Genomic DNA, 27,452 nt, shown 5'->3' with positions numbered 1-27,452 from the left:
TATCAACACCGTTTTGTATAAACTTGTCATGGTCAAGTCATGGTATCTCAATAACAGTGGAAATTCAAGGGTAGAAAGGTTATATGGAATCATGCAATTCAGAAATTAATGTGGAAGTATTTGGTGAATAAAAAGTTGTTGTTTTTTTTAACAAAATATCACATGAGTGTGATAATGACTGTTATCCAAGTTGTGAGCAAATAGGTTGTGTGATCACATAATAATAATAATTATGAAAATGTACTGTCACCTACATTTACAAATAGAATTAGAGCATCTTAAGCTCTTCGTCTGTAACCATTTCTGTTAGCAGCTGAATGGTGCACACTTTAAACATCTGTAGTGTGGTGCACTAAATCTATAATCTCATTACAGCATGTCAGTTCCACTGAGCCCAACACCTGGTACTCTGCTCGAAAACATCTTTTTGTTAAAAAAAAAAAAAAAAAAAATCAAAAATAAGGAAGGAAAAAACACAGAAACCACGTAAGCATCATTTGGACATTATAAATATTCTTAAATGTGTGGTTTATGTGCAAAACAACAAGAAAAAAGTTTTTGTTCATTTGTTTGTTGATTGCATAGCTGAGAAGCATTTCACTGTGAAGGAGCAGATTTAAAGGAACAGAACTTTACATGGACAATATAGTTATGTTGTCCCAGACAGCCACAGCTCACGGGAAAGGGAAGTGTGGGTGGAATACTGGAATGTATTTCTAACATGGGTGGATTCAGAAAACTGCAATAATGCAAAATACATTGTGGAAATAGCTTTATACATTCACCCTTTCTGAACTGTCCAGTATTGTTGTAAACATACTTTATCCTCTCTTCCCTCAGCTGCAGACACAATAAAAATGCAAAGCAAATCCTTCCACTACAATTACTGAAAAAAACAACAACAATCTATTCAAGTTCTCTTTCCCAGCTCCATCACTAGCCCCAAGTATACTTTGTTTTTACTCAAATACTTGTATTTTTGTAGGCAATAATTTTTTCCCCTAAAACAATTAAGCACAAAACCTTCGAAAAGACTTCATAGATTGAGTTCAGAATTTATAAATATAATGGATGGATTACAATGAATACATTTGTAGAATTGGCTGTGGGTGGGGTTTGTGCTGTTCTGGTTTGGGAAGGGAAACATGCTATATATACATATATATATATATATATATATATATATATATATATATACACACAGTGTGCCTGAAAATAAATTTCATCATATATAGACAGGTCTAGATTTTTCCCAATTGGATAAAAAAAAAAAAAAAATTGGTAAGGCTCTAGACCATGAACAAACCAAAACAACTTCAGGTTGAATTCCAACATTACAAACATTTGAAAAAAAAATAAAAATAATTTGATACTAAATGTATTTGAAAATAGGACAAAAATATAAACACATGGACAATGTGGTTTTCAGCACAAATTCAGGCAATTCCACATGATTAAAATTTGAAAAGACGCTTTATAAAGGTTGAAAAGTTATCGTCAAACTCTATTTCCCCATGGAGACTTTTTACTTACAGAACTTGGCTGTTACACACTAGAATCTGCACTATGTATGCTGGCAGATATTTCTAACCACGTTTACTCTGTACGCTTACTTTGCAGATTCGTTTTTTAAATATTAGTTTGCCCACAAGGTAACAACACTGACCTGGGCAATTTGTTTCACAGTTTAACAAAAAAGTTAAAGATACAGTGTTAGTTTACTTTAACACTGTTGCAGTGGGTTGTTTTTCATGTCCGTGGGTTGAAGTGACCACAATAACGTGATATTTAGCCCCTGGAATGTGAATTTTACCAGAGGAACCCCGCCAAAAAATGTGTACTTTATCCCCTCTGGAACACGATTGGGCTAGTTTTGGGCTAATTTTGAGTTGGATTTGGGAGGACTTGTTATGAAAACCTGGCAACACTGAGCCAGATCAACAGCAATAACAAACAACTTGAGAAGGCAAAAACAGCAGATGCCTGCACTGACCAAAGCTTGTGTGAGGAAGTTAAGAGATACCCGCAACTCTAGTTTAAGTAGTGTAAGTACAAAGACATTTTTTACATCAGTCATCATTTCTGTGGGGGGGGGGGGGAGATAGCGCGGATACAGGACAAAGTTAAGATGTTCACGCATGCTATCAAATTAAGTAGGCCTATACTTTGAAAGCCTATGGAGTTTGGCTGTACCATATGCTAGCATCTGCCAGAACTGAAGTATTCTTTGGGCTTAACTCCACCAGTCTGTAAGGTAAATTACATTTACCAATAAGTAATAAAAAAAAAACATCGGTAATTCATCCTAATGGGGCAGCGAGATGAAACATGCCACAATACAAATTTTTAATTACTCAGAAAAGCACAGTGAAAGAATTGTTTTGTAGTGCATTAACAATTGTAAGTCAAGTGCTCACAAAAATAGATTTCTGGTCAAATCTCTCAGAATGTTCCTTTCAGAACATTTCTCTTTGGTTTCAGTAAGATAATCAAATAGCTTTTACTAAAGAACTGGTTGACAGATGTTAAAATGCACAAGGAGTGCTGTTAGCGGTCAGCCAGTCTAAAGTTACCCCACTGTTGCTGCTTCGGAAGCTCCTCAGGTGCTGTTACTTGGCTCTTGTTCAAATATCAGCATGGCTAGCTGGGAACGTGACCCCTGGCTCTTCAGATTGCTCTGAAGGCAGCGTTGGAACACGTCCTCACTTAACCGAGGATCGCAGGTCCGGTTGCGGTACGCCTGCCGCAAAGCAGGCTCGACAGCACGGAACACGTGCAGCCCCGAATACTGCACAAACACGTCATAAAGATCCAGGCTCTCCAGCAGCTCTTCATTCTCCTGCAAATCCCCAGACATCCGTGTGCGAGAGGACATGTAGTCAGAGTTGTAGAAACACGCCTCTTCAAAGGTGTAGCGGTCAAAGTGACCCACTTCCTTGACCAGGTCTGGTGAGGCAGGAGGAACCTGGTTTGGATAAGCCACTCTGGGGTCAAATTCTTGGAAATGGATGGGAAAGAAAGCCTGCCAGCCGCTGATGGCATTCATACGACAGCGATTCAAGAACTCGGAGTTGAGCACAGTGTCAACGGTGACCAGGAGGAAGAGTGTTTCCACCGGGTGCTTCCTAGATACAATATCAAGGATCCGCAGGAGACCCGGACTTTCTGTCTTTATGCTGATCCAAGACACCTTCACGCTGGGATATCTGTGCTCGACGGAAGTGATCTTAGCCTTGACTTCTGCAAAGACGTCATTTGTACTCACTTTTTGGGCCTCGGCGGGTTCGTAGGTGAACAGGAAGTTAAGAACTGCATTCTCACTAGTCTCAAACAAGTTGGAGGAACAGTGATCCAAGAAGCGCAGCGCTGCATGGGAGTCATAACTGGTTAGGGGCAAGAGGACATGGACTCGTGTTGCCTCTGTGACATAAGGCATGGGGATAATCTCTACTTGGCCGAGAGGTCGCACAAGGTGTACACGGAGTGTCATAGATTTCTGGTGACCAGACTCAGTAGTGGCTTGTAACTGCAGGTCCAAGGTGTACTCCATCCCTCGTGTATGGTCCAAGCGCCTGTAACCGTTCACCAGCCGCGGAGCGCTCAGCTGTACAAAAGGGTTGTATTTTTTGTTGAGCTCTTCAACAGCGACCTTGATGACGTCAGTCACATCATCACGATCGGCTCCATTGAGCTGGCATTTAGGAGCACCGTCCACACAGGAGAAAAAGTTATCTTCTGTAAAGTAGTCCCAACGCAGTACCTCAAAGCGACTCTTGGGTTCAAAGGGAGGTGTGATGCCGATGGGCCACAAGGCACTCTTGTTTCCATCCACCGCTAATTCACTGACATTCTTTATCTCAGACTAAGGGTGAAAAGCAAGATTCATGAAAAGCTGACAAAAACCATAAAAACAAACATGACACTATATCTTTAGGAAAAAAGGCTCGTCACTGGGACAGTACACCTTCATGCCTTTCAATAATCTTAAAACGTGCATTTTATAGTTTGTTAAGTATATTAAAGAAACACTCAACTTTTTTTAAAAAATAGGCCCATCTTCCAACTCCCCTGGAGTTAAACATTTGAGTTTTATCGTTTTTTAATCCATTCAGCCGATCTCTGGGTCTGGCGGTGGCACTTTTAGCTTAGCTTAGCATAGATCATTTAATCTGATTAGACCATTAGCATCTTGCTCAAAGAATGACCAAAGAGTTTATATATTTTCCTATTTAAAACTTGACTAGTCTGTAGTTACATTGTGTAATAAAGACAGACGGAAAATTAAAAGTTGCAATTTTCTAGGGTGATATGGCTAGGATTTATAGTCTCATTCCGGCGTAATAATCAAAGAACTTTGCTGCCATACCAGGGGTGCAATGATATTATGCAGTGCCTGAAAATAGTCCCCTGCTAGTTTGTGTAGTTGCTGAGGTACCTTGATTATTACGCTGGAATGAGAGTATAGTTCCCAGCCATATCGGCCTAAAAAAAAAAAATTTCTGTCAGTCTTTATTACACGATGTAACTACAGAATAGTAAAGTTTTAAATAGGAAAAATACAGAAACTCTTTGGTCATGTTTGAGCGAGATGCTAATAGTCTAATCAGATTCAATGATCTATGCTAAGCGAAGCTAAAAGTACTACCGCCAGAGCCAGAGATCGGCTGAATTTATTAAAAACCGGTAAAACTCAACTGTTTAACTCTAGGGCAGTTGGAAAATATGGAGTGTTACTTTAGAGTAGGTCAGTGGTTCTCAATTCCAGTCCTCGCGACCCCCTGCTCTGCACATTTTGTAAGTCTCACTTTGTGAATACACCTGATTCGGATAATCAGCTTGCTATAAGTGAGCTCTGTGCATGAACTGACATGGTCAGTCGTCTTCACACACAGACAAGTGTGACATCATACACCTCGGTAAACAAATACAATTTAAATTTCCTACACTTTAATGACCTTAATATGGAACATACACGCTCGCTTCGAACTGGAATCATGGTGGGATATCCTGTGATGCCCACTTTGCAGGGCACTTACAGTCAAATAGAACAAACATCTGAAGGGATACGAGAAACAAAAAATGTGCAGAGCTGGGGGTCGCGAGGACTGGAATTGAGAACCGCTGCTTTAAGGTAGAGTTTAGTACCCTTTAGATCAGTGGTTTTCAACCAGGGGGCCTCAGCAAACTTTCAAGGGGGTTCAAGATAACAAAACAACTAAAATATTTAGTAATATATTTCTTCTCCTTTATATAATGTTTTACTGTCTCTTTCCTTTATACAGTTCCCACACTTTTCATTACACACCGCCACATTTTGCTCTCTGTTCTGCTGTCATTTTATTTTGGTAAAATCTGTTGAAAAGTCTGCTTGTGAGTGAAACAGCATCTTAGTGGGTGGCAACTATGCACCAGAATGAAAGACCTTTTTCTATTGATCACTTTCGCTTTGTGCACTAATTTGGTCACACCCACTGCACCGTCCCGAACAGAGAGCGAGGTTGTAGTGAGAAGAACAACACGTCATTGTCTAATGTCATGATCTTCTTTAGAACACACTAAAATGCCAGTTTCAAAACTTTTCAACTCACAAATAAAGATTTTAGACCGATACAAAACAGGAAGAAGAACAGGAAGCAAAATATATGGGTGCATAATGAAAAGTGTGGGAACTACTTAAAGGAAAGAGAGCCTTTGTTTGCAATGCAAAGAGTTTTGTTATCAATGACTTTATTTTTGTAATTAAACTGTGCTCTGAAACACAATATGTTTGATTAAATGGAAAAAAAAGACACAAAAATAACTCCATACATTTTAATATTGTTGTGAAAAGTGTGGGGCATTTGAGTTAAAAAAAGAATAGAACCACTGCTTTATGGTGGGTTTTAGTGATAAGGTAGACAGATGTACCTGTGGGGGTACTGCAGTGACAAGCTCAAAGTAATGTACAGTAGCATGCATTCAAAAAGTATGCATTTAGAAAAGTACAGAGGCTGGTTTTGATAGCTTTTGTAAGCTACGTTAAAGAAATGTCATGCATTGTGTACAAAATAAAGAGCTAAAAGAGCAGTGCTAAAGTAAGTTATATTGTTGTTGTAGAGAACTTTAAAATCTAACCTGTAGTTTTTCAATCTCTTCATAGGTCTTCTGCAGTTCTATTTCTGTGAAATGTTTGTGCAGACGATACATAAGTTCTGCACTGGTCACAGGATGAACAGTGAGAGCATTCTGGAATCCATCATTCTCCGGTCTGGAAAGGTCCATATTGTTTTCCATTGTAAAATAATTATAATTCAGGGCCTGCGGTAAAGCAAGATTAATATTAGATCAGAATATATTATTTTACATACATTTATTTATATGTATTGTGTTTTTCACATGCCTCAACATCTGGCACTGTAACAAGAATGTGGTCATAGTTTCATAGACTGCACCTCCAGGTTAATTCTGGTCAGCTCTAGTCAGCAGACCTTTGCAATTTGCAGTAATGCTGTTTAATGTCTTGCTGTAATCATGCTAATTAACTGCACAAATCGCAGCAGGTCTGCAGCTGCCCTGCCGAGAACAGGAAGTCATTTACTTTGTGGCTCAGCAGCAGAAGAAGTACATCATTCCATTAAAGTAATCCAGGTTTCTGGACACTCACTTGTTTTATGCTGGATCCAAACAGCATGTTCAGGTCTGTGTGAATTACTGATGCTTTATGTTCAGGTCACTGATTTTTACATTCAAAAGGTCCAAATCTGAACAAGCAGACTGTCCTAAACACAGTCTAATGATATGTTTCCTCAGCATGAGACTGATAGCTCACCTAATGAGAGACAGTGTTTTTGGTTTCTCTGTGGATCGTAAAAGAAATGTAGGATATTTGTGGATTTTTTTACCACTTGCAGGAATAATTATTTATTTTTTATTACAGTTTTAGCTTTTTAATGTTTTTTTTTAATAAGTGATAAACATTTAGCTTTATCTGCTTCCAATGCATAATGTGATTGTCTACACAACACTAAAACAAAAACTAACCCCTAACCTTGGAAGCACATCCTGATAGAAACCATTAGTGTTTGAAACAAATGGATCCATCCATGATTTTTCTGAAGTCTAAACTTAAGTCTGAACTTTTCTTGACAGGTGACTGCGTAACTGAGTTGACCAATGAAAGCTACAATGTGGGGTGGGGGAACTGTTTTGATTCCAAAAGATTAAAACCACTAATTGATTTCCATTCCACAGCAATTAATCTACAAATATTAAATATTATAATAAATAATAATAATAAATAATATAATAAAAAATAATATAATAAATATATATATATTTATTTATTTTCGCATTAACTTACAATTAATTTAGATTTTCTTGACATAAAAATAGCTATTGAAAATTTGTTTAAAAAGTAAAAAAACCAACAGCAACTTTGCAGCATTTCTGACTGCATTTACAGTACACTAATGCAAGGTTATATTTTTGTGTCCCTGTAACATGAATCCTTTGTCAATGAGTTACAGATGTATTTTGTATGAGACATGTGGTTCAGAGTACCTTCACTAGCGTTTGAAAATACAGAATACAGAATACAAAAATACAGTAAAACGTTAATACAGTTAGATGTTATTCCAATCTAAAATAACTTTAAATAAATAAATAAAACTATTTTTAACATATTATTTATTTCTGTGATAGCAAAGCACAATTTTCAGCAGCCATTAATCTATTTTTTCTGTCATTTTAATATGCTGATTTAGTGCATTTATAATCAATGTTGAACACAGCTATGCTGCAAAGTGATACATTTTTTAAGATTTTTGATAATGGAAAATTAAAACAACATTACTTAAACTATATCAGCATTTATTTACAAATATAGTCATTTACAAAATTCTTAATGTCAGTTTTGATATATTTCATGCATCCTTGCTGTATAGATGTATTAATTTCTTTAAAAAATAATAATAATAAATTACTGACCCCAAACGGGTCATGCATATCTGCAGTGTAAGTCATGCAGAAAACCGGAATCAAATCAGATCAGCCTATTACGGTGTTCCATCCCCTCTATGCCAAAGCACTTAAATAGGCCAGAAGCCATCACTCACATTTAATCCCATTTAACACATCAACTCACATACTGTCTCTTATCACACTTACACCATTTGACCAAGGACATGTATATTCTATATGGTCTCTGGTATGTGTTACGTGCAGGACATGTTTTGAACATATGCAGAACATTTTCACATGACTGTGAGCTTGTTTGAGTATATCAATGTACCTGCCTCAGAATTTTCAAAATACTGTGAACTATTGATTATTTGGCCTCCCTGTTGCATTGAGCCCCTCAATATATAACAGCAAACCCTCTCAATAAAGCATGGACCCTTGGGTAATGTGGTTTCCTGTCGAAACTAGAGACCCTAGGTGAAAAATGTAGTCATTTGTGACCAGCATAAACATTGCCAACTAAGGGAAACCAGCTACATGAAAAGTCCACTTTATCAACACAGGCCTGTTTTTAGAGTTTGCCAAAGATGATCTGTACATAGTTCAGGCTCTGAGCCCCCCAACCCTCCCTCCTTTCAGTTAATTTCGGCACACAGCTCTCTCAGCCACATTTGCCCTGGGATAGATACTATTTTAGCTTGTGCCTAATTTGAATCTCATGATACGAGAAATGTAACTGTTTTTGTGAATACAGGGAATAACCAGATGCAGAAATGATCCTGGAGTTGTGATTTAGTGCATTTATTTAAGGATGACAAACAAGAATGAACTAAACAGAACAAAAGTTATAGGAATAGTTCACCCCAAATGTTTAGAATAATTTCCATCCATGCATTTTCCAAAACTGTTTGTCCTATGCTAAAGTCTATCCCAGTGTCTCGGGCTGAAAATGTAATATGCTGGGGATTTATTTTCAATTTAGTTAAAGGAATAATACAATTAAATAAAAATAAAAAATTTAAATGCTGCAAATTCACTTACCCTCAGGCTATCTAAGATGTAGATGAGTTTTTTCTTCATAAGAAAACATTTGAGAGTTCAAACAGCTGATAAAAACATCATAATAATTCACAAAACAACAGGCGATAGAAGCATTATTATGGATTATGGATGCTATTATAGTATTTTGGCCAGATGCAACAGTTTAAAGTTAAAATCGCTTGATGGATATCTCTTACAAACACTCAGCTTTTCACTTCACAAGGCATTCATTGATAGACTGGAATCTGAAGTTGTGGGAATAATTGTGGATTATTGTGATGTTTTTAGCAGCTGACGGCACCCATTCACTGTAGAGGATCCATTACTGTGATGTAATGCTAAGTTTCAACAAATATGTTCCAATGAAGAAACAAACTCATCTATGTCTTGGATGGCTGGCGGGTCAGTAATTTTTCAGCAATTTTTTTTATTTTTATTTTTTTTGTTGCTTTCAATTGTTTGCTCTGGATTGTTTTCAAGACTGGGCTTAAAGATTTAAATTCTGTTATCATTTAATCACCCTTATGTATGTCTAATATACAGTATCTGCATTTGTGTTCCACAAAAGCATGAGGATGAGTACATGATGACAGAATTTTTGATTCTAAATGCTCATGAAAATACTGCATAGATGTCATAACCCAAATTTGAGTTCAAGTAAATTATTACCTCTTACCTCATATTCCTCCACGCAACTTATGCCAGCATGATCAATGATACAGCGACCGAGCCACTCATCAGGTCTGGTGCTTACAATATCAGTCCTGCACTGCTCCAAGAAAGGCTGGAGCTTCAGAAGTAGAGCACGGGATAGTAGAAACCCTGGTCCACTGTGACAGTACCTCCCCTGGGTTTCACCTCCAATGAACTCTCCAGGGTGGCCCATGTAAAGCTGAAGGTCCATGCTCAGGTGGCTTACTAAGGTCTTCAGCCTTTCTGGCTGTGTGTAGGTGTCATCCTGGACGAAGAAGAACCAATCGTAATCCGCAATGTGATGCTCTAGAAGATATCGGACGGATTGAAACATGTTTGGAACTGGACGCTCATCAACATGGGCCACCACAAACATTCCATTAGGTAGTTTACGATTGCGAGAGCCTGTAAAGAAGATGAGCCGGCCATCCAGGTGGTGGTTAAGGGTCCGGTTGATGGCCACAGCTAAAGTGCTTAAGGTGGTTTTGGAGGTAAATACAGAGACAAAGAGACGTTCACGAATTCCAAGCTCTGTGCTGGCATACTTGGCTCTGGAGAGAGAAAGATTTAGGATAAAATAATAACATGAAGAGTAAAAAAAAAAAAAAAATCACAGCAGAGTTGATTTATGAAGTCACAAGTACAGCTGGGTTTGATGTGTCAGTGGGTTAAATAAACCAACCCAACCTTTCATTTAATACCACACACAGAAGTCTAAAATAGGCAGCAGTTGTGTCATTATTTACCCATATCATTTAAAACTGATTTTTTTTTCCCATGAAACCCAAAATACTTTTCATGCAGTTCTTTCCATATGACAGCTCGAAGTGATAGGACAAACCAAAATCTGAAACCATATGACACAGCCCTAGTAAAAAATAAATATATACTAAAATATAATAAAAATAACATACATTTCATGCTATGTATCCTACAAATACATTTACATATTTATGCACTTAATAAAAAAATGTGCTTAGATTATGTGTTACAAAATTGATTATGTGTAAGCCTACCATTTATTTTTTTCTTATTCTCTTAGGTTAAATCTTTGACATATTGCCAAAAAATGTTGAGAGGCAACTATTTATTTATTCCACACAAAAAGTATTTGGTTTTTCTGGCTTCTGAATCTGCAGACATCATTGTATGTTTTGTTTTAGCGGAAAGGTTAGTTTCTATATTAAACTTTTTTTATTATTATTATTGTTTTGTTTCTGCAAATCTTTAAGGATGATGCTGATTTGTTGACCCTCTCAGAGTAGTTCAGATTACTAAACCTCAGATCTGTGACTGACAGCATGCTTTAGGTGACCTTATGACATCATTAGGCCGCATCAGCTTCTAGAGGTCAAGGGGCAAGATTAGAGTATTTGCTCTTTAAATAGCATTCGCCCTAGTAAAATGTTCCCTCTTTTGTGCGTAAAAGACAAACCAGGTAACTTAAGTTCAGCTGCAGTCCTCTTGCAGAGACAAAATAAATCATTTTTATTACTACTACTACTATTAATGTTATTTTATTATTTATTTCTTTTTTGCAAACTACTCACAACCATTCATACACGCTTTAAATAGACGTCAGTCTGGAAGCGCTCTATAAAATCACTGGTGGAGCTCGATGCTACACCTACCTGAAAACTTTCTTTGGAGGACCTTCCTGGGCAGGCTTGTTATAAGGTACTATTCTGGGCTCAAAGTCCTCTTCGACATTTCCATTGTCACTTGTGCCAGTGGATATCGAACTAGGCTTACGGGCTCCTTTCGAGCTCCTAGGCTGCCCTATGAGCATCTCATCGGCGGCTCCCATCCAGTCAGAGTCGCAGGACTCATCCACCCAGGTGACGCTGAGGAGACTCAGAGTGAATCCCAGAGAGATGCCCACAATAATAGGCCCGGTCGGCCTTATGAGAGACACTAACATTGCTAGTCTCATGCTTTCAGTCGCTCCTCAGCACAATGAAGAGATGCTTTTAGCAGAACGCCGCTGACGAATTGCGTCGCTCTCTTTCTTCACACCTATAAAGACAGACGCGAATGTCTCTGTTGCCTTCTGACGTGTCATCGCTCCGGGCTCCGCCCTTTACTAACCAGACGTCAGTCAATGCAAATTCGAAGCGCTGATTACTGCCATTCGACAGAGGCATGGATGGGGGAGGCGCCATGTGCGAAACCGCAACAAACCTATCATTAACTCCAGCTATAATTTAGGGGTAAAAGCGAATTTGGTCGTTTTCCCTAGGATATTGCGAGGAAACCGCGTTTGACCTGGAAAGTTTATGATTTTTCTTTGTCTCACTAGAGGGCGACCATTCAGTTTGAGATCTAATCCTACATGTGGACGCGTTAGGCAAGGGCACACCCACCCACCCACACAGTAAAAAATAAATTTTAAATAAATAAACTCTCGTCCTAAGGTTTTATTTTAAACATTTGATTAAAAAGAAGAAGACACAAATTATTTAAAAAAAATAGTTGAAAAAATTATAAACTTTTCATATTAACATAAAAAGCACTAATAATACTAATACATTGCCTATACTATTATGTAGAAAGACATATGTACAAACATAATAATGTAAACATATATTAACATGACAATATGTGTGCATGTTAGTCACCTTAAATATTCTGTCATATGTTGGTTTATTCACTTTTATTGGTTGACAGATAGATAGATAGATAAATAGATAGACAGACAGACAGACAGACAGACTGAATGAAAACCAATCAGTGAAATGTTTATTGTTATGTCTTAATACTGCTATATAAATAAACAAATAGATTTTGGTCCCTATAAAACAGGAGCAATCACATTATCTCCAAATACGCAATCATGCATTGCACACGCAAACACGCCAATTTTTCTCATAAATCAGCTATTAACAGACAAATAACTATACGACGCACAAACTTTAATTGTGCACAAACATGGTGCAATATACAGAAAACACAACTGAGACCTTTGCTTTTTCGTTCATTCTGTCTTCCCCTGGAGCATCACATCTGTTCCTTCTACTGCATGCCTGCAGCTACAACTGAAGAACACAGTGGACTCCCCAGAGCTGTGCTGCGCTGTCTTTCTGTCCCACGGTTGTTACAGAGAAAACATTTTCTCCTTGTATGTGGTTGTTAAAACAGTAAATAGTCTGACAGGGGGTTGGGTTTGTTAGGCTTTTACTGGAGATGAAGTGGAGCATGAAGTGTTCTCCCATGGGTAATAATTTATATGGGAGTATAATGGTAATTGTTTTTAAATTAACCCTTTTGGAAATATTACATTTGATGAGATTGTGTGTGTGTGTGTGTGGGTTTACCAGCGTTGTCATTTTCCACAGTGCCTTAAATTTAATAATGTATAAAGCTCTCAAAAATCTATGATAACTGAAGATAACTTCATCAGGCAATGTTAAAAATGGACAACTACAAGAGAACCATTCACTGAAATGTGTAGTAATGTTTTTAATTCTTCCACTAGGTGGCAGTGGTTCGTTAAATTGAGTGCCCTCAAATGGCCCCACTACATTAAGAAGATGTGCTTTTTGAGGGCCATTTGTAAAGCTGCATCTATGCTTTGCAATATTGTTTTAAAGCATAATGTGAACGCAGATATATGTTGAGGAAAAAACTTGAAATGATTTAAAAGAACTTTCATTCATTTTCATTATTATACTACAAGGTAAATGAAATTAGGTGTGAGATTCCACTGTGAGTTGCAGTGGACCAACTGAAAAACTATACTACACCAAGGATTCATGACACTGTTTTATTATGTCCCCCCCAAATTTCCACTTGTTCAACCAAAAAAGTACGATGAATAAAACCATAGGGATAGATTTGAAGGTCAAAGACCTTTCCGAGTGGATGGAGATGATTGTCCAGGCCCACAGTTGTGGTATTCACAGTAAGCCATCATAGTGTATGGGGCCCTGAGCCAGGCATTGTTCATTCACAGCTCACAGTTTTCATCTGAACACTGAGGCTGTTTGCTGTCTCTGGGATAAACGCAAGGAATGTATGGCAGAGTTTACTAAATAATGTCACTATGCCTCCACCTCCCTCGGAAAACCCGGATCACATGATAGCAGAGGCTTCTGCCTCTTCAGTGCATCCAGTGTTATTTGCAGGACTCTGAAAAGCCATCTTGACATTGAACCTTTTATTATGGGTTTCCGTCCTGATCCTTACCAATAGCAAATTGTGTCCATTTACATTTTTATCTGGTATGGAAGATTATAGACTGTGCTTAATCTGAAGTGAAAGTAATTTAGTGTAAATGCATATGAATATCATAAACAATAAATGTACAAACAAATGCCACTGATGCATCACCTCTAGCATGTTTCAATGAAAGTGTATTTTATGTTTAAATGAGAAAATAGACAATTGTAAACCTATTCTTATTTGTTTTGTCATATAATAACTTTTAAAGGAACAGTTCATCTAAAAATGAAAAGTTGTTGAAAAATTGCTCACCCTCAGACCATCCAAGATTTGAACTGGAACTGATCAGGAGAAATTTAGCATTACATCACTTGCTCCCCAATGGATCCCCTGCAGTGAATGGGTGCCTTCAGAATGAGAGTTCAAATAACTGATAAAAACATAACAATAATTCAAGAGTAATCCACACGACACCACTCCATCCATTATAATCCACTCCATACATTAATATCTTGTAAATAAAAAAATCCTCATGTTTGTAACTAACGTTTTTAAGATGTTTTTAACTTCAAACCATAACTTTCAGCTAACATATTCATAATATTACTTTTGATGTTTTTATCAGCTGTTTGAAATCTTATTTTGACGGCACCTATTCACTACAGAGGATCCATTGCTGACCAAGTCATGTCCTTCAAAATTTCTCAAAATCTGATCAGATCCTTCTGTTTTTGTTTCTAAAACTTGCTAATTCAATTTAGAAATTCTGTACCAATATTTAATAATTAAGCTATATATTAAGATATAAAAGTCATGATTAAGGACCTGTCTGTGTGTTTTTGCCTGTGACCCAGTTTCTGTCTCCCGTAGTTTGTTAATTTGATTCCAGTTTCTTCCCCATGTGTTTCATGTCCCCGTTAATTTAGTCATTCCATACACTCGTTTTTCCCCATTATCCTGCCTTATAAAACCCTAGTATTTTCAGTTTCGTTTTGTCGGTTCTACCAGTTCCATATGTTTGTCTTCCTCCGGTTCTCCCTGTTGGATTTACTCCTGTATTGGATTAATAAAGACTATTTTGATTATCCTTGGCTCTGTGTTTCTTCCGGCAGTATAGTGTGACATAAATATGGTTTAGAAATATATAAGCAATTCTAGGATTTCCTTTTTTAGTATAACTACGAGTTTCTAAAATGAAGTGTCCCTTTCCATATTGTGTGTGTTTTATCATCAAACTAACCATCTGCCAATTGATGAACTCAAGCACTACAATTAATAGCTATGTTGTCATCTTGCAAAAAAAAAGAGAGGCAGATGATTGCCCTAAGAGAAAGAATAGAGATCTTACAAGTTTTATCAAAGTTTGATATTCTAAACAAGATGATGATAAATCAACAAGTCAATTTCATTTTTTCTCTGCTCCTGAAATTTGATGAGAAGGTTTGGCATGGACATTTAAACTTAATTCTGTTTGGCTTGAAAATGCTCTAACAGATCAATTCTGGCTGATAACACAAGATACGGATATAGCTGTAGGGCCAAGAGGACTGCCAAGGTCAACACAGGCAAGAGAACACTTCATGAAAAACATATCAAAAACGACAGCTGGACATCATAACACTAATTTAAATCTAAGACCTGATGAAAACGAGAAATAAAACGAAAACAAAACGAGACGAGTTTTCTGGTTGACATTAATCCATGGGAATCATTTCTGTTTCCAAAACAAATAAGGGCTGTGCGAGTTTACATCAACTAAACGAGTGTCATGTAGGGTTTCTGCACCGCTTGTTTACAAACTCCTCAACTTTTTGACTTGACAGGTTTTTTTTTTCTAACGCTACGTCAACAGAGGTGGAATGCGCTCGTGCCAAAAGATGTTAATAAGATAAGATCGACGGGCTGTTCAGAAGTGAGTCGCGCGGGTTTTACTCAGTGAATCCTCTCGGAAAACATGCTAATTTGATGCCAGTTTTTTTGGTCTGACTATAGAAGTGGAATATTTTTTGGATTGAATTAAAAGCAGCGACGATTCATTTGTCTTCGCGCCCCTCTTTTTTGCGCATCAGAGGGTCTCCACGCACTTTTAATCGCGTCTCGGCAGGGCATTCAAAAAGTTTCCATGCTGTTCTTAATTACTGTTGGGTATAATGCCAGTACAAAGACTCGCCGACCAAACACGGACACATCGGTGGGACAGTTTCAGGTAGATTTGACCCGTTTGTGGATGTAAATCCCCGGATGATGCTCTCAATGCAAAATAACGTCTTCTTGTTCCTTATTATACTCGTAACGACCCTCACACCTCTGCAACGAAGGTAAGCAGCGGATTTATTCCAGCCTGTTAGTATTCTTGTTATTGAGCTGCTCAAATATAGTTCTCTGAAAACTAATGCAGCATTGTTTCTAATTATTTATTTATTTATTTATTTATTTAGGCAATTAGTATTACATCAACAAACGCAGGAATTTATGACTTTGCATTCAGGTTCAACAGACCTTTTTAAATAAAAAGAGGCAATAAAAGATGTAAAAAAAAACAGGTTTGTTAATGGCAAATAACTTTAAGAGGGAGGGTCAAGGCTTAAAGGATGGAGGGAGGACGGAAGAGAGAAAAGGGATATAGCAAGCAAGAGTTTAGAAACACATCTCTGTAGATTTCCTGAAAATTCCCCACTATGAAAATAAAAGAAAAAAGAAAGAAAGAACTATATACCTATTTCTTTTTGCACCAGGGTGGATGGCAACCCTTTAGTGATGGATCCCAATAGTATCTGCCGTAGAACTAGAACGTTGGTAGGCAGACATGCCGATATGTGCCAGTCTCAGCCTGAGATAATTCAAGAAGTGGCAAAAGGTGCCCGGTTGGGAATGCGAGAATGCCAGCATCAGTTCCACAGCCGTCGATGGAACTGCACCAGTCAGAGCAGAAACCTGGCCAAGATCCTGCAACAAGGTGAGGAACAAGACAAAAGCTCATGATTTTTACTTATAAACTTATCCTAATTTTCAATGAGAATGAAATGGATGCAGTCAGCCTTCTAACAAGTATATTAACAATGACCTTGTTCAGCAAAACTGGAGTGAGTGAATGATGACTATCCCTGTATGAGAATTGCACTGTATGACCATTAGAGGGCATGATTGTATCAATTTGACCATAAAAATAGCTACTTGACAACATAAGTGCAGGAAAAAAAGCAGTAGAGCTTTTTATTTCGTTAGTAGGTCAGCTTACCTTGTAGTGCATGTGTCTAAATGAGCCTGAGATGAGGCGCCTTGCCAATAAAATATATTTTGTTTGTTACGTTTGAACCTTTTTTTAATCCAAACATGACATTCTAATCGCCAAAGTACAGCAGTTTATAAATTAGAGTTGTTTACATGTTAATCTGATACCAAAATTGAGTGTGTCTTGGAGGAATCCTTTACACTAAGGGGAAAAATGCTCTTTTGGCAGGTCAACATGTATTGAGGCAGGTCTAGACAACGGAGATGTGTGAGGAATGTGAATCTGTTAAATGAGTTATTGTTAATGTGGCAATTCCTTAAGTGATCTTAGAAGTGAAATGGGGTGTATTCCTGAAACAAGAGTTTAGTTAAAGATCATTATCAAACACATACCATGAGATGATCCACATGAAACAATGCACTTTTTCAGATGATCATGAGACAAAATATATGGTTTTGTATTTAGACAAACTGTAGATTTTTCCCTGTTTTTAACTGTTCTCTAGATATCCGGGAAACTGCATTTGTGTATGCTATCACAGCTGCAGGGGTGCTGCATGCAGTAACACAAGCCTGCAGCCAGGGAGCGCTGCCACAGTGTGGCTGTGTGACCCTTCAGAGTTCATCTGAAACTTCCCACGACTCTCCGACAGAGGAGGTACTCATCCAGGCTTCACCTCTCAAAGATGGGCGCTGGGAATGGGGGGGCTGTGGAGATGATGTGGACTTTGGCTACGAGAAGTCTCGTCAGTTCATGGACACCAGACAGCGAAAAGGCAAGAGTGACATCAGGACCCTCATCGACCTGCACAACAATGAGGCAGGAAGACAGGTACATTTACATTTCTGGGCTTGGCTTGGAACATAGAAGGATACCATTTTACATGGGACATTGTAGTAAATAAAGTAAATAAAGTAAATAAAGAAAAAAAAAGATAGAAAAAAAATACTCCTCCAAAAGAGGAAAACAATCTATATAGAGAGATATGGACAACAGTCAGAATAGAGAAATAATGTAAAATCTACATCACTCCTTCAACATCTGCAGTGATTATTCTTAAATCACTTTTGTAGTTTTATCTCTTAACTTAAATGAAAATATGAATATTTTATTTCAAAATGTACTATGTTATTGTGGATATGCATCATCACAGTCTGTAAAGACATCAGTGCTCCATTCATCTACTGGCTTTACTGTTGCTAACTGCTGTAATTCACTAACTACAAACATTTCCACCATTTCACTTTTCATTCTTACACTTAAATAAAATTGCAAATTTATCTAAGCAATATTACACAAGCAAGAATGCTGTTGTTCTGGAGATCAACTGAGTATTAGTCAGCCATTGGCAGGATGCTGCATGGAATTCAAACCAAGCGAATTTAATATTGCTTTTGGTGTTTATAATAAACAATAGGTTAAAGGGATACTCCACCCCAAAATGAAAATGTTCTCATTAATCACTTACCCCATGTCGTTCCAAACTCATAAAAGTTTTGTACGTCTTTGGAACACAGTTATCTATGGGGCAGTCTCAAGCCTTCCAGTTTTCATCCAAAATATCTTAAATTGTGTTCCGAAGATGAACAAAGTTTTAAGGGTTTGGAACGAGATGGAGGTAAGTAATTAATGTCAAAATTTCATTTTGGGGTGGTGTATCCCTTTAATATATTGAGTCACTTACATTTTAGACATAGTGTTACCAGATTCCCTGATATATTGTCTATTTTTGATAATGCCAACAAAAATAGTCAAAATAATCAAATGTGGCACCTCGCACCACACATCAACACAGTTTTGTTCCTGAATGAATAAGTGTTTTGAACAGATCGAATGAGTCACTAAATTACTCACTTAAAGACAGCCATTTGTCACCACGTAATGGTGTATCATGCAACCTGATGTAAAGTTTGCCTCGTGTTTCTTTCAGTACTGTCTGTGGTTGCTAATGTTTGTATATTTTAGCAGTTTTTATGAAGTCTGAGATTCTTATAGAAATGTAGATTTGGGAATATTGGGAATTTCAGTGATCTTCACAGAACTTTTTATTATGATTCGTTCTTATTATATATACAGTTTTCTGTTTCATTATAATAATATAGCCTTTAGAAATACACACTCACGAATATTCATAGCAGTCAATGTACTCTACCTGTATGTGGAGATTGTGTGTGTCATGTAACAGTACACGTACAGGCAGTTATTATGCAGACAATACTTAATATATTTTCTTTAGATGTAAGACAAAATGTTAATTAATGTAGGTTAATATAATATTTTTTACTTTGTATCTATTATATTCACCAAAAGTTAGCTATAATATGAAAGTGAATGTGAATATTTCACTTTTTCTTTCACTTTTATTCCTTTTTAAATTTTTGTTGTAATTTGTTTAGTTTACTTAATATAAATAAATAACTCTGAAAGACCTTAACATTGATTGTGATGTCAACAAAATAAATAATAATAATAATAATCAAAAATAAGCCAGTAAAGGGAGCTAGTTTGTGTTCTGCACATCAACAATCTGTTGTTAAGCCATAACTTTGTCACTTTAAATAAATGACATGGTTGTTTCATTTTTTTTTTTTTTTTAGCTAAATTTAGCTGAATAATGACTATTTTCTTTTTGAAGAGCTGCTTTACATGTGAAATTTGCTCTTAATTTAAGAGACTGGATAAAATGCAGGACAGATGAACAGTTGAAGAAAAAGAGCAGATGTCATCTTTTTTCTTAATTATCTTTTGTTTTATGTGCATACAGGCCATACGGATACAAATGCGGACCGAGTGTAAATGTCATGGCCTTTCTGGGTCCTGCACCCTTCGTAGCTGCTGGAGGAAGATGCCTCTCTTCCGTCAGGTCGGTGACTACCTCATGGAGAGCTTTCATAAGGCTGTCCGCGTGATGGGTGGGAATGATGGTAAATCGCTTGTCCCCATCGATCCGGATACCCCTACCCTGGTTGCTAACGTTCTTATCTATTCAGCTGAGTCACCTGATTTCTGCCAGGCCAATCAAAGGACGGGTACAGAAGGCACACAGGGTCGTGTGTGTAACAGCACAGAGACAGGACATGGGGGCTGTGATAGCCTGTGCTGCGGTAAAGGATTTGCAGATTACACACTGGAATTTGAGGAAAACTGTCAGTGTCGGTTTCACTGGTGCTGTGAGGTTCAGTGCCAGAGATGTTCTGTGAGAAAGGACGTCAGCCTTTGCTTGTGAAGTCCACTCATGGAGTTAAAAAAACAGAATTGCTTCTGTAGTAGTTGTGTTTGAGCTGGAAGGGCACAATTGTTTTCTCTCCTATGCATACTCTTGTGAAAACAAGTGCTTATAATCCTACATTTTTTGATGGTCCACAAGACTGAGCAATATTAAGTCAGCAAGTCAGGTGGGAGCAGTGTTGCCAGGTTTTGCTAGAGAAATAAGCAACCTGGTCTAATCAAAAACAAGCCTAAAATTAGAGACCTGGGTCCCGTTCTTCGTTCGTCCTAATTCAGTTAGCTGAATTTGATTGTTGATGATTTGTCATGATCTTGGATCAGTTGGTTCTTCTAAGCTCATCCCTGAGCTGCTGTCATAGCAACAGGTCCGTAAGCTTAAACCTGCTCGGAGTAGGCTTATTTCATGTAAACAGGATTAGATTGCATCTTTTTAAGCAGAACTGATACTTAAAATCTGTCCGCTACCACTGCTACTTTATTAGTAAAGCATCTTACTGATACAGGGACAATAATTAAAAATAATAATCATTAAAAAATGTATTTAAAGATTAAATAATAATGTTGTGTAGACTTTAATACTATAGACACAGTCAGTTTTACACACTGAAAGATTTACTCGTAATAAAATAATTAGTTCATAATTGTATTAGAGTCTTACACACAGATAATAAGTTACGCATTAATTTGAGTGACAGATATTATGGGAGTGGCTTGAGCGCAGGAGATGTAGATAACATGATCTTGTCCCCTTAAGATCCTTAAGACCCTTATGCTGTCACATGAAAAATCTGTTCAAATATAAATTTTCATTTGAAATATGAATTGATAATTACTACATTGAAATAAACATTTAAAGTCTGTACAAATATTAAAAGTCGTGAATAAAAATAGGCTGTGAATCATGTAAACAAATATATATATATATATATATATATATATATATATATATATAAAACCACATTTTCATATATTTATTATAACATTTATGTAGTTTTGTTGTCTTGGCTGTTTCCTTATAAAATCCAGAAATTTGACAAGTTTTTCATCAGGTGTCTTTTTTAATTATATGATGTCATTACATTGCTTTCTTGCTGGCAGCCATTCGCTGCACTGCTGATCATGGTTTCGAGTATCGATGCATAGCCCCTTTTAAACCAAACTATGAACGCGCAATTATCTCAGATAACTCAATCCAGCCATACTAATAATCAACAACAGGTGTGTTTCATCTGGGATGTATTAAGCGAAGTATGAAGAATGTACCCCTGGACTGGAAAAAGAAGCCCAAAATAAGCTACTCTTGTTTTTTGGTACAAAAAAAAGAAAAAAAAAGAAAAGAAAATAAACATCCCTTGACTGCCTAAAACTATAGGCAACTGCTTGAAAAGGCAAGCCCAAAGTCATTTCTAATAAGGAGACTTGCCAACATTGGGTAGGAGTCAAAGCTTTTATGGCTGCTTTTGACAAAGAACATACATCTTACTGCCACCCGCTGGTCTTTAATAAGAGAAAAGTTGTGTGTTGAAATTAGTGTGTTTCTGCACATTTTCAGAGCACTGAAAATCTGGGAATAGACTGTTGAGCTTGAGAAACTTTATAAAAGCATCCTCTAACACACCCTAATTAAAGCAATGTGGTTTATGTTTCCTTGGTATCTGAAAATGATCCAATGTTAGTACTGTCCAAGGTGCTGAACCCCTGACTGACAGTTAACTCGCAGACCTAAAGATGCAGTCAGTACCTGGCTGATTTAGAACATTTGTTGGTCTAATTATGAAACAGTTGTCCATTGTTTTACATCTTCCAGCTTTTTTCTTCTGTACCTGCACATGCATTTTATTAACTGTATATATCTGTAGGCTATACACTGAAAAAAAAAACGGTAACCTAAAAATGTGCTTAATGTAGTAATATTTGATGTTTTTAAACATTTTCACAAATTCACATAGAAATAGATTGAACAAGGGCTTAAATGTTTAAAAATGTATATTTACCAAGCAGAAACAATGTTCAAAAACATCAGAGATGTATGAGTCACTCAAAAAGAGGATACATTGTAGAGCAAAAGTAAATATTGTCTCCATGTTTACACACAACCAGCTATGTATATCAAAACAAAATTAAGATGTTACATCACAATAAAAGGAAAGGAACGTGTTTCAGGAAAACAATGAAATATCTCTTTAAGGTAACAATTGCATATTTACCTGTTTTTACAGTGTATAACAACAACATGATAGTGGGCTTTTCCACAATGCCAATGTTTTTCATCTTTTGCTTGTCTACAAATGAATGTCCAGAAATGAATGTCCACAAGGTGTAGCATAAACATGGCTCTTCAATGCTGCAAAACTGTCTGAGGCTACTGTAAGCAATGCACCTGTACTACTAAGGTTTTAAAGACCATATTTGTGTTATGGTGTGTATACCGATTTACAAAAAAAAAAAAGAATGATCTAAATCAATTTCTTTAAAGCAACAGTGTGAAATGATATTACAAATACATTATTGAAATATTTTTTTTTATCTATTTGTCCATTTATTGCCCTTATTTCTCTTTACTTCAGTTTTCTACAATAAAAAATCATTTGGTGTTGTCAATCAGAAATTGCTAGAAATTTTCACAATTAATTACAAACAGCAGGTAACACCACAGTTAGAAAGTCTGATTTTTTTTTCCTGTAAAAATGTTTGTTTTAATTACAACTTCGAAGCAGCTGTGATGCATTTTGGGAATTGATTGTGTATCTGCATGTGTTTGTCAGAGAAATCTAGTAAGTTCCCCTGCTGACATGTTCAACAGCTGTAATTATGAGATACACTTCCAAAGAAAAATCCACAAATACTCTGAACCCCTTGTATAAAAATAGAAATCTGAAAGAGACAGTCTAACCCATATACACGTTCATAAAATGTGGGAAAATGTGTTTCAAGCTTCTCTGGTTGGTGAAAGCAGAGATCAGTCGTTTCATGTCGCATCAGGATTGGCAGACGGAGGAGGCTTATCCTGGTTTACAGGTCTGTACCTTTAGTTTTTTTGCCCGGCTACACATTACAAGTCCTGCCCATTGCTCCCACTGTCTGAGGCTGCGCGCGCAGTGGGATGCAGAAGGAGTGGAGCGCGCGCGAGTGACGGAGGCGAGCATCGATTATTACATAGGTACGCTATACTAATCAACTCAACAACTGTTTCCCCCACTGTATAGCCGGTGGTCACGCGAAACATAAATGGACGTAAACCTGTGACTCTGAAGTCGCACCTCACCGAGGCACTGAACGGGACGAAAGGCGAGACAGCGCATTCCGAAGGGCCGGTGGGTGTTGGTCGTCAGTGGAAAAGATGGGCACGGTGCTCTCGATTTCCCCCACGTCCAGAAAAGGTGGGATTCTGAATGAGAAGACGGATGGAGCTAGCGGCAAGACGGAGAAGAGTCTCAAGCGCCATTCGGTGCTGATATCGGCTCTGACGTGGAAGCGGTTAGTCGCTGCCTCTGCCAAGAAGAAGAGTGCCAAGAAAGTGAACCCGAACCCACCCGTTTCTCAGATCACTAATCCAGTTGACCAGCTGAACAGCGAAAATCTTAAGAAGTCTCAGTCAGCCTCCGAGCGCAAGACGAAGCCTGGGCCACTCGCAGTGCCAGTCCCTACAGTACCGGATAAAAGCCTTCGATCCAGTCAAACCCAGAATGCATCCCAGAACGGAAAGCAGGTCCTGCCGGTCCAGCGGCAACCGAGCAGCCGCTCCATCATCTCGCCTAGACGAGTCATCGTGCAAGCCTCCACAGGAGAGCTCCTTCGCTGCCTGAGCGAGTTCATGTGCAGGAGGTGCTACAAACTCAAAGAGCTTAGCCCAAATGAGATCATCCTGTGGTTCCGAAACGTCGACCGGTCGCTGCTCATCCAAGGCTGGCAAGACCAGGGTTTCATCACTCCCGCCAACTTGGTGTTCGTCTACCTGCTCTGCCGGGAGGCGGTGACCGAGGATATTTCCAGCGAGTACGAGCTGCAGGCCACCTTTCTCACCTGCCTCTACCTGGCTTACTCTTACATGGGCAACGAGATCTCGTACCCGCTCAAGCCCTTCCTGGTGGAGACCAACAAGGAGGTGTTCTGGGAGCGCTCCCTGCGGATCATTGACAAAATGAGTGCCAAAATGTTGCAGATCAACTCCGACCCGCATTTCTTCACCGAGGTCTTTCAAGACCTCAAGAACGAGGGTGGCTCGAGCGATACGAACGGAAGATGGAATAATAACCTGGACCGTTAAGTTTGGCTCGTGTCAAAGGGAGAGAGAAGCTCTCTGATACCTCTCCACACCCTTCCTTCAAGGGTGAAATGAATGTAAGGCCCGACTGCTGAAGGTGTGAAGAGTGTTTCACTCTATTGCTGGTTCATTGGAAACGGACAGGAGGATTTCGCCTCACCTCCATGAGAGGGGGTTTACGTTAATACATGTGTAAAATACAACCTTCATGACCCAGTGAATGTTACGAGCGCGGTCTGGTGTTTCTTCATAGTTTACTTAATGCATGCTTAAAAAATTCTACTCGTATCATCATTGTGGTTTTTGAAGAAGAAGAAAATAACGCTATCTGGTGCCGAGCTACAATGCGAGATGTAAATTATTAGCTTGTGCATCAGTGTTGGGGACTTATTTTTCTATTAGTTTCAGAAACGTTGTTGTCACCGACGCTAAGCTGTCCAGGGTGCTGGCCTGCAACAGACACTCTCCGCTTGTCTCCTGTGGCGCCTGATGCTATCTATCTGAACGTTGAATGTACTGTTTTACAACAAAACGAATTCTCTACAGTCATATGTGCCAATTGTCATAGTATAAAACGTAATGTTTTATATTGTATATTTGAAAATATATGAATACAAATACCCCCAGACTCTCTGCCGCTTCTTTATTGTTTTGATGATGAAAAGGGGACAGTCGATGCATCGGTTCGTGACTGAAGTGTCCTTTTTGCTGCGTTTTTCATTTAGGCATAAATGATCAAGGTTTTAATGACATTGGCTGGCGCTGGCGTAATACTGCACGCATACAGAAAATCTGGCTAGTTTGATTTAATTTAAAATTATTTCCAATATTTTAACAAAACTAGCCCATATGTCAAATTTGAATTCAAGTCATGCATAAGAACAAGCAACAGTGTAGCCTAGGGATAGAGTTTACGTCATTCCTGTGCAGGCAAATGACCGCATATGCTTGAAGATAATCAATTGGATAAGCGCTGCAGAAACAAAATTAATCCAGTGCATGGATCCTTTTGAGGCTCTTCACTTTATACGTCTATGTGTGAAAAATAATTTTATGTTAATTTCGGACAACATATATCTACATGTTCAATCGTTCGTGACTAAGTTTTGTGTATAAAATGTATCAGCTCCTTTTTTACTCATAGCTGGTTGCTAGCCGTGGTGCTGAAACTCGCCTTCAGTTCCTGCGTTACTTTCGTTAACAGGTCCACATAGATATAGGTTAAATATCTATTGAAACTAAGCCCTTGACTAAATATATGTGTGTTGGGTGGGGGGGGGGGGGGTGGTCGATTATCTTAGAACAAGGTCACAGTAAATAAATAAAAAAAATCTATATTCCACTTGGTCTGTAGGTTCTAGCTATTGGCTGTCATAACGAAAACATTAGATTTCCAGACGTCAGGTACGACTTGATTTCCTCAGTAATCAAATGATCAGTTTTGTAAAAGAATCAGATAAAGTCGGGATTTAAATATACATTTAAGACTATCTATTTATCTGCATTTATTTAGTGCGTTTTAGAACATTTTAATATTTAATACATACTCATTATCTATATACTATTATATGCTATAATTAAATTTTTTATATTAATAATTTGTATTTTTGTATCATATATTATTTAATATACTTAATATATATTAAAATATTATCTTTATAATAGTAGGTAAGCTTATATAAAAAAAAAAAAAAATGCTGACATCGCTGGACACAAGGCAACGACAGGCTACTTTTCACTTTTTCCTATCCGTACAGGTAGCCTAGTCCTCAAGAGAAACGTCTTGAGAGTGAAAATTGCCTCAGGGGTGCATGAGTCATTGAGCGAGTAAGTAGCAGCTGGTTTGAAAGGAGAGAACCCCCAGAATTTGTGAATAAAACACGTGGTTCGTGAGCGCGAACACCGATAGGCTGGATTTTGGTGCAGTCTGATAGAAGTGACATTGTGACGGAAGGCTGCAGAACCGGGCCATAGGAATTCTGCGGGCGCATTCCGCTCCGTCTCTATGACAACGGCTATATTAGTAAAAGGGTCTGATCTAGATGGAGCGTGGGCTAAGAAACGCGAATATGGGTATTTCGTACAACAGCTGTCTCTAAATATGAAAACCGGGGACCTAGAGATAAATTATTACCAATATAGTGCCTGTAAACGTATAACATCTCACCTATTATTATTGATGTGCATATAAGTCCTTTCTATTCAATCGATGCTCTTGACAGTGAAGCAGTGAGGCTGCAGATGTGAGTGTTAATGGGCTGGTATAGCCCTTAAGCCATAAACAAATGAGGAAATGAAGAAATGCACCAGCAAGCATGAATTAGGCAGTATTATTCCTGAATGAACCATCAATGTGAAGATCATCCTTATTTAGTAAGCGGTTTATGTAAGTGTACACCGCTGTCTGCTGGAGCCGTAGCAACCACGGACGGATGCAGCTGCAGGAATGCGGTTGCCGCGGAAACGCCAGCAGCGGGAAGCGAGATCCAGGGACCACAGAAAGGACGAAGCCCACCATTAGAATTTTACACTGTTTCCTTCGGCTTTCTATTTTTGCCAGAGATGACTGTCAAATCTTGGGTGGAAATGTGGGATTAGTCCCTAAAGAATGCCATTATAAAGAAGCGTGATTACTACTGAATTCAGAAGGTATAGGCGAGAAACTTGCAAGAGACTCATGCAGAAAGATACATGCAGATTCACTGGACAGAGATTCACTTTCCACTTAAAAACAAATACATGACGCTCAGGCTACTTACCTGTAAACTATGTCATACTTTTGCTACAGTTTTTGACAGATAACTACTGTATAATAAGATAAAGGTATAAATTGCTCCTTATCTCAGTTGGACACATGTGGGTTCAAGACAGCTCAAGATAACCTTTTTTTTTTTG

The 27,452-nt window shown here is 38.0% G+C and overlaps 3 protein-coding genes across 3 annotated transcripts; 2 read left to right on the top strand and 1 right to left on the bottom strand.

Annotated features, from left to right (window-relative positions):
* Positions 1–840: 840 nt before the first annotated feature.
* Positions 841–11,752, bottom strand: chpfb (chondroitin polymerizing factor b). Its single transcript, XM_052558990.1, has 4 exons — positions 11,304–11,752; positions 9,656–10,223; positions 6,115–6,297; positions 841–3,862 (listed from the first exon to the last, which is right to left on the bottom strand). The coding sequence occupies exons 1-4, from the start codon at positions 11,603–11,605 to the stop codon at positions 2,600–2,602; spliced, it is 2,316 nt and encodes a 771-aa protein (XP_052414950.1). The 5' UTR covers positions 11,606–11,752; the 3' UTR covers positions 841–2,599.
* Positions 11,753–15,703: 3,951 nt separating this feature from the next.
* Positions 15,704–21,202, top strand: wnt6a (wingless-type MMTV integration site family, member 6a). The gene is made up of 4 exons (XM_052559735.1): positions 15,704–16,151; positions 16,569–16,789; positions 17,571–17,896; positions 19,830–21,202. Exons 1-4 carry the CDS (start codon positions 16,075–16,077, stop codon positions 20,289–20,291), a joined length of 1,086 nt encoding a protein of 361 aa, XP_052415695.1. The 5' UTR covers positions 15,704–16,074; the 3' UTR covers positions 20,292–21,202.
* Positions 21,203–23,317: 2,115 nt separating this feature from the next.
* On the top strand, positions 23,318–25,178 carry LOC127959209 (cyclin-dependent kinase 5 activator 1-like). Its single transcript, XM_052558237.1, has one exon. It carries the CDS (start codon positions 23,634–23,636, stop codon positions 24,558–24,560), a length of 927 nt encoding a protein of 308 aa, XP_052414197.1. The 5' UTR covers positions 23,318–23,633; the 3' UTR covers positions 24,561–25,178.
* The last annotated feature ends 2,274 nt before the right edge of the window (positions 25,179–27,452 follow it).

This window comes from Carassius gibelio, chromosome B6, assembly GCF_023724105.1.
Source record: "Carassius gibelio isolate Cgi1373 ecotype wild population from Czech Republic chromosome B6, carGib1.2-hapl.c, whole genome shotgun sequence".
NCBI classification, from domain to species: domain Eukaryota; kingdom Metazoa; phylum Chordata; class Actinopteri; order Cypriniformes; family Cyprinidae; genus Carassius; species Carassius gibelio.
Note: the sequence above shows the minus strand (reverse complement) of the source record. Positions and strands in the feature narration are given on the sequence as shown.